We start from the raw sequence: 8,372 nt of genomic DNA, 5'->3' as shown, positions 1-8,372 counted from the left end.
CAGTTCAGTCTTTGCCGATAGAAAGGTTGAAACATATGTACCTCTCAATTGAGTTCATGCGTATATGTATGCTTAAATATTCATTGGAAGCCTGTAGTTTGGATATTTTTAATGTTAAATATTGGCCTATGAGAAGGGGCGTGACAAATGGCATGGTCTAGCCAAAAGTAATTAAAGTTTACCATAATTTGTTTTTTATGATAATTACTGTTGGGTTGAAGGATTCATTTAGTTTTTTCTATTTACTGGGATAAAATTTAATTATTATAGTTGGGAATCACGAATACTACGTCATAGCCCTGGATAGCCACGGAGTCCGGACGATTATTTTCTTAATAGAGAATGAACATATCATTTTTATCGATCAATTAACACACCCTCATGTGCCGCATTAGGCCACATAAACTACTAAACTACTAGTCTTTCAAACACGCCTCAGATATAATTGCATTTATAAAATCATTGAACAAAAAGTATTGTAAGTCCTTTGTCTTAGTTATAAATGAAATAGATAATATGTGATATTAAATATTGATAATTTGGATATGTAATTTTACTATTATGACACTAATTTATTATTATGATAGTGCCTCATCATCTGCTCTGTGATGCCATTTGTCGCCAGGAATCGGCGCCAGTACCAGTGTCGGGCCCACAGCGCCGGCATGGCCTCCAGTGGCACTCCCCTCGTTTCCGGCAGGAAGACCGCCACGAACGCCGTCATGACGCCCACCCAGGCGGCGTAGTAGACGAAGGTGCCGGCCTTGAAACGACAGAGCATGGCTAGGAAGATCTGTGCCTGCAGGAATGTTACCCCCAAGTTGACGGCGACGCTGATGCTCTGCCCCGCCGACCGCACCTCTACCGGGAAGATTTCTCCGGGGATGATCCAACTCAGCGGACCCCATGACCACCCGAAACCAGCCGAGTACGTGCACAACAGCACCAACACCGCCACTGCGTGCCCCCGCGACAGCGCTGCTTGCCCGGCGTCTCCGAGTATCCATGCCACCGCCACCTTAAGAATTTGATTGAAGCAGGTTAATCAATAAACAGAGCATGAGGACACTTAGAATTAAATTAAAATACCTGAGAGAGGATCATCTGCGCGCCGCCTGTCATGAAGAGGAGCTTGCGGCCGTAGCGGTCGACGACAATGGAGGAGACGAGGAGGGACACGAGATTGACGACGCCAAGAATGACAGCGCTGATGAGCGCTGTGTCGCTCCCGAACCCTACGGTCCGGAACAGCACCGGCGAGAAGAAGGCGATTACGATCACCCCCGTAAGCTGCTGAAACAGAGGAATCGCCACCGCCATCACCAGGTACGGACGGTACCTCCGCGTTGCGATCCGCCTGAACGCCCCCTGCGCCATCTCGGCTGAGTCGCGGACGGCACGCTCGATGGCTCTGAGCTCTGCGTCCGCATCGCCGCCGCGGACTCGGCGAAGCGCCTCGCGCGCGTCGTCGATCCTGCCGCGTGCGACAAGGCTGCTAGGAGTGTCAGGGATGAGGAGGGAGAAGAGGAAGATGGCAGCGGCCGGGACGGCGGCGAGGCCAAGCGAAAGGCGCCACCCCCAGGCGCGAACGTGGGAGGCGCCGTAGTTGGTGAGGTTGGCCACCACTACTCCGACAGCGATGAACAACTGGAACCCGGCGGTGAAGGCGCCTCGCCACCTCGCCGGTGCCGTCTCCGCCAGGTACACCGGAGTCGCCTGGTTGGTGAAACCCACACCGAAGCCGAGCAGTATCCGGCCCAAGATAAGCATCTCCACGTTGACCGCCGCAGCATTGATGATAGAGCCGACAAAGAAGGTGGCCCCTCCGAACAGCATCACCTTCTGCCTTCCCATGGCCCGGGTGAGCCTCCCGGCGACCAGCGATGCTGCCAGGCCGGCTACGTACAAAGACGACGTGAACGCCGTTAGCAACTGGCTGTCGTACACGCAGTACTCGTCGGACTGCGACGCCTCCATCCGCCGCAAAATCCCGGGAAAGAACTGCTTCAGAAACGATTCCATGGCCGTGACTCCACCGGAAATCCCGATGTCGTATCCAAAAATTAGGCCGCCGGAGGCGGCCATGAGGCAAGTGACGATCACAGAAGCTGTTAATTTACCTCCATAATCATCGGCCGGCCCACGATCAAGGGTGAATCCTCCTCCGGCCATCTTCTTCTGCTGTGATCTGCTCTGTTGTTAGACAGGAATGAGGGATGTGGTAGTGGAGGAATTATTGAATGAAATGATTGAGGTAGGTTTTTTCTAAAGTCTCGCGCTTCCTGACAGGACAGCTCAGAAGTTGACCTACATAATAATCGAACGGTGGATAGATAAATCATCGTACCTCTTACAGCTATGCTGCACGGAAGGAGAGGGCCTCAGAAGAAAATATTATTATTTTTATATAAAAATATTTTATTTTATATGTATTACTGATGAAGTTTATAAAAAATATAAAGTTTTATATTTTAATCGTCGTAAATTTATTATTATTTTAATTATTATTATTTTTTTTTTTTTTGGACTATAGAGAATTTTTTTCTTTTAAACGATCGATAAGTATTTGACACTTAATGTAACAGCTTTACTTATTTATAACACACTCAAATAGTACGTGAGTTTTGACATTTAGTGTGAGGACTTCAACCGCTTATAATATAGTTGAATGACATGTGAACGTTTAATACTTAGTGTGAGAGTTTTACTTGCTTATAATATGGTTGAATGATACGTAAGTCTTTGACACTTAGTGCGTTGGCTTCGCTCGCTAATAACATAGCCGAACAGTACGTGAGTCTTTGACACTTAGCCCAAGGACTTCACTCAATTATAACACGAACGAATGACACGTGAATCTTTGACATTGAGGGCTTCGCTCGCTTAAAATAGGATGAACTACACGTAAGTCTTTGACACTTAGCGTGAGGACTTTGCTTGCTTATAATACGACAGAACGACATGTGAGTCTTTGACATTTAGAGCGAGAGCTTCGCTCGCTTATAACACAGCCGGACGACACGTGAGTCTTTGACACTTAGCGCGAGGGCTTAGCTCGCTTATAACTTGGCCGAACTGCTTAAGAGTTTAGAGGCGCGAGAGTTCAACTCACTTATAACTCGCCTGAAGGGTCGAGAGTTTTTTACATTTAGGCAGGCTTTGCTCACTTATAATTTGACCGAACGACTCAAGAGTCTGGAAGCGTGAGAGTTCAGCTCATTTATAACTCGCCCGAACGGGCCGAGGGTCTTTAACACTTAGGCACGAGAGTTTTTCTCGTTTATAACTTTGCCGAACGACTCAAAAGTCTGGAGACTTGAGAGTTCAGCTCACTTATAACTCGTCTGAATGAGTCGAGAATCTTTGACACTTAGGGCGAGGGCTTTGCTCACTTATAACTTAGCCGAACTACTCAAGAGTCTGGCACACTTATTAATTTTTTCTTCAAATTTTCCTGCATTCATGGAACAAATATTTTCACAATTTACATTAATTCAATTACAAACTTACTACCCGACCTGGTAGGGCTATAGATGGTTTGCACTTCAAGACCGTTCCAGGTTCCTCTCATTTTCATCTTGTAAATAATAAGATCCTGAATTGAGCTTCTGGATCACTTTATATGGTCCTCCACAAATGGCTTTTAGCTTGCTGACATTGCCGACCAGCTTTACTCTTTTCCAGACTAAGTCGCCGACTTGGAAGGATCTCGGGATTATCCTTTTGTTGTAGTTCTATTTCATCCTCTGCCAGTATATCATTAACCGAACAACTATTTTATCTCTAATTTTCTCTATCAAGTCTAACTTTATAAGACGCTGCTCGACATTTCCTTCATCGTAGAGCTGAATCTGATCGGATTCCACACATATCTCGACTGGCACCACTGCTCCCCAACCCCCCATGTACCAAGTGGAACGGGTTATGCCGGTGGCTTCGTGAGGCGTGGTGTGATAGGACCACAATACGTTTGGTAGTTCATACACCCAGCTTTCTCCCAAGTGGTTGAGCTGAGCTCTGAGCCCTCGGAGGATTTCTCTGTTGGTGATCTCTGCTTGGCCGTTGCTCTTCCAAGAGTGTGCAGAATAATGCCTGGTGATAGGAGATGGCACGCTCGATGCCTCTCGGAAGGCGCCGGTCATCCTGTTGTTTGACTTGCGAACGACGGGGTTTTTGCTTGTGCTCTCGGATTAGTTTGTTGTCCTGTCATCGACGCTATGGGGTTGTTTGCTTGGCAGTCGGCTGCCGTCTGCTGTTGCTCCACCATCTTCGTAGCTCGGACTTGTATCAACACCTCTAAGTCTTCTTGTGTTAGCGTTACCGTGGTAAGTCATCCAGCATCCTCTATCTTCACGTTTCAGATTCAGGTAGAGTTCCCACAGACGACGCTAAATGTAATTCTATCCAAAAGTTGAGAAAACAATTAGTTGGGGAGGTGGCTTTGGGGTTGATTGGGAGAAGACTCCACACTATCCTTCAAAATAGAAAGCATTAGTACCAGGCCGGGAGGGGGTCCCCGGCATTGGCCCTCCGACGTTTAAGTCGGTGATCCATGCAAATGAAGAAGAAGAACAGTAAGTATGTTGTAGCAAATGTATGTTCAACAGTGAAGCATCGTATACCCCCGCTTGTAGATGGAAACCCTCTTTTATAGTGTCATTGTAGTGTTTACACACACATTTCAAAGCATATGTACATTTTCTAAAGTGTCCTAGGAAAAGACAAATCAAAAAATATCCTTGACACCTTTCCTTAAGTAAGCGTACAAATCCTTGATGTGACAAGCTGAAAGCTTCTAAAGGAGAATTAGGTTGTTGGACATACTCCGTTATTAGTGGCACAAGCCTCCAAAAGGATATAATAAGATACGCAGGTGGGTTCCACTATAGGCCAATCGAACACCGACCAGAGGCTGCTCGGCAAGGACGCCTTCGTTCGGTCATACTGAACAGAGCTATCTTCCTTTGTTTAGGCTTTCTGTTGTCGGATGGCTGTCGTTCATCCGACCGACCATGGCGTCCGCCCGGGACGAGGGTCAGGGGATTTATGCCTTGTCTCTGACCACCGTCACAGGCTCTTCGCGGCCGGCCTTTCGAATAGCCATGTTCGACCGGGCGTGTATCCCATGCGACCCACTACGCCAGGCCGAGAAACCGGTGCTTCAACTATTTTTATTTTGACCTCCACATCTACCATTCTTTCCCACTTTAACTAATCTTCTGGCCCTTTTTTATCACCATATCACTTTCAATACAAAAAAAATAGTCTATTAGGGACGACAGTTTGCAACGAATTTAAATTTTGTTTCACATTTTCCAACAAAATTTGTAACAAAATAATAAATTGTTCCGAATTAGCAACAAAATAAATTCGTTGCAAATTTGCAACAAAAGATATTTTGTCGCTAATATTGTTGCAAGTTAGCGACAAAAAATAAAATTTGTTGCAAATTTTACAACGAATAATTTGTTCATTGCAAATTTTACAACGAATATTTTGTTCATTGCAAATTTTTGTAATGAATAGTATTTTCATTGCAAATATTGCAACGAAACTATTATGTGTTGGAACTTCCCAACAATATATAATTTATCGCAATTTTACAGCAAAAATTTTGCATGATAGAGTTTCCAACGAATCTGAAATTCGTTGGAAATTTCCAACGAATTACAGATTTGTTGCAAAGTATGCTATGACTTAAAAATCCGTTTGACCGACCTAGAGATCTCGGAATAGGATGAAACAAGTTCCTATGTGCTCCTCTTTGTCTCCTGATTCTATAGATGAGCTCAAATATTTTTTTTGAAATAAGATAAATTTTTAACATCAAGGTCAATTGGATGAATTTGAATTTGAGCATGAAAGTGTTAGAGTTTTAAATCAAAATGGAATATAGTTGAACTTGCTAGATTTAAAAAATGATGTTCGAGTGGTCAGAATGAGGGGAAATCAATTTGTTGGCGTGTGTAAGGTTCTCGTGATTATATCCATGCATTAAAAATAATTACGGAGCTAATTTATTTTGATTTGTGAATTTTTAAACTTGAATTTAATTTTCCCAACACATTGGGGATTGAAAAAATAAAGGAAAAAATATATGAAGTAAAAAAAATATTTGAGGACACATATGAAGTCAAGATAAATAGAGGAGCACACAAGAACTGGTTTCATCCAATTCGGAGGTCTCTAGGTCGGCCAACTGTGATTTTAAGAATATGTAGGGTTTTCAACGAATCTGAAATTCGTTGGAAATTTCCAACGAACTGGCAGATTCGTTGGAAACTTTTCGACCGAATCTGCAAATTCGTTGGAAATTTCCAACGAATTGCAGATTCATTATAAAGTATACTGTGGCTTAAAAACCCGTTTGACTGACCTAGAAACCTCGGAATCGGATGAAACAAGTTCCTATGTGCTCCTCTTGGTCTCCTGATTCTATAGATGAGCACAAATATTTTTTTTTGAAATAAGATGAATTTTTAACATCAAGGTCAATTGGATGAATTCGAATTTGAGCATGAAAGTTTTAGAGTATTAAATCAAATTGGAGTATAGTTGAACTTGCTAAATTTAAAAAATGATGTTCGAGTGCTCAGAACGAGGGGAAATTAGTTTGTTGGCGTGCGTAAGGTTCTTGTGATTATATCCATGAATTAAAAATAATTATGGAACAATTTATTTTGATTTGTGAATTTTTAAACTTGAATTTAATTTTTCCAACACATTTGAGATTGAAAAAATAAAGGAAAAAAATATATGAAGTAAAAAAAAATATTTGAGGACACATATGAAGTCAGGATAAATAGAGGAGCACACAGGAACTGATTTCATCCAATTCGGAGGTCTCTAGGTCGGTCAACCGTTATTTTAAAAATATGTAGGGTTTCCAACGAATCTGAAATCCGTTGGAAATTTCCAACGAACTGGCAGATTCGTTGGAAACTTTTCCAATGAATCTGCCAATTCGTTGGAAATTTCCAATGAATTGCAGATACGTTACAAAGTATGTTGTGGCTTAAAAACTCATTTGACCGAACTAGAGACCTCGGAATTGGATGAAACAAGTTCCTATGTGCTCCTCTTGGTCTCTTGATTCTATAGATGAGCTCAAATATTTTTTTTGAAATAAGATGAATTTTTAACATCAAGGTCATTTAGATGAATTTGAGCATGAAAGTGTTAGAGTTTTAAATCAAATTGGAGTATAGTTGAACTTGCTAGATTTAAAAAATAATGTTCGAGTGCTCAGAACTAGGGAAAATCAGTTTGTTGGCATGTGTAAGGTTCTCATGATTATATCCATGAATTAAAAATAATTACGAAGCTAATTTATTTTGATTTGTGAATTTTTAAACATGAATTTAATTTTTCCAACACATTGGGGATTGAAAAAATAAAGGAAAAAAATATATGAAGTAAAAAAAATATTTGAGGACACATATGAAGTCAAGATAAATAGAGGAGCACAAAGGAACCGGTTTCATCCAATTTGGAGGTCTCTAGGTCAGTCAACAGTGATTTTAAGAATATATAGGGTTTCCAACGAATCTGAAATTCGTTAGAAATTTCCAACGAACTGGCAGATTCGTTGGAAACATTTCCAACGAATCTGCCAATTCATTGGAAATTTCCAACGAATCTGCCAATTCGTTGGAAATTTCCAATGAATTGCAGATTCATTGCAAAGTATGCTGTGTCTTAAAAACTTGTTTGACCGACCTAGAGACCTCAGAATCGGATGAAACAAGTTCCTATGTGCTCCTCTTGGTCTCCGGATTTTAGAGATGAGCTCAAATATTTTTTTTTGAAATAAGATGAATATTTAACATCAAGGTCAATTGGATGAATTTGAATTTGAGCATGAAAGTGTTAGAGTTTTAAATCAAATTGGAGTATAGTTGAACTTGCTAGATTTAAAAAATGATATTCGGGTGCTCAAAATGAGGGGAAATCAGTTTGTTGGTGTGCGTAAGGTTCTCGTGATTATATCCATCAATAAAAAATAATTACGGAGCTAATTTATTTTGATTTGTGAATTTTTAAACTTGAATTTAATTTTCCCAACACATTGGGGATTGAAATATAAAGGAATAAAATATATGAAGTAAAAAATATAATTGAGGACACGTATGAAGTCAGGAGAAATAGAGGAGCATATAGGAATCAGTTTCATCAAATTCGGAGGTCTCTAGGTCGGTCAACCATGATTTTAAGAATATGTAGGGTTTCCAACGAATCTGCAATTCGTTGGCAGATTCATTGCAAAGTATGCTGTGGCTTAAAAACCAGTTTGACCGACCTAGAGACCTCGGAATCGGATGAAACAAGTTCCTATGTGCTTCTCTTGATCTCCTGATTCTATAAATCAAATT

General features: G+C 41.5%; 1 protein-coding gene across 2 annotated transcripts; it reads right to left on the bottom strand.

Moving 5' to 3' along the window:
- Window positions 1-438: 438 nt before the first annotated feature.
- LOC122053075 (sugar transport protein MST1-like) lies at window positions 439-2,247 on the bottom strand. 2 transcript variants are annotated; one of them, XM_042614961.1, is made up of 3 exons: window positions 2,121-2,219; window positions 1,090-2,001; window positions 439-1,018 (listed from the first exon to the last, which is right to left on the bottom strand). In XM_042614961.1, exons 1-3 carry the CDS (start codon window positions 2,130-2,132, stop codon window positions 560-562), a joined length of 1,383 nt encoding a protein of 460 aa, XP_042470895.1. In that variant the 5' UTR covers window positions 2,133-2,219; the 3' UTR covers window positions 439-559. The 2 variants fall into 2 exon arrangements, with proteins under 2 accessions (XP_042470895.1, XP_042470886.1); XM_042614952.1 differs by having other exon boundaries at window positions 1,090-2,247.
- Window positions 2,248-8,372: the final 6,125 nt, after the last annotated feature.

The sequence above is a fragment of the Zingiber officinale genome, chromosome 1B (assembly GCF_018446385.1).
Source record: "Zingiber officinale cultivar Zhangliang chromosome 1B, Zo_v1.1, whole genome shotgun sequence".
NCBI lineage: Eukaryota > Viridiplantae > Streptophyta > Magnoliopsida > Zingiberales > Zingiberaceae > Zingiber > Zingiber officinale.
This window is presented reverse-complemented; position numbering and strand designations above follow the sequence as displayed.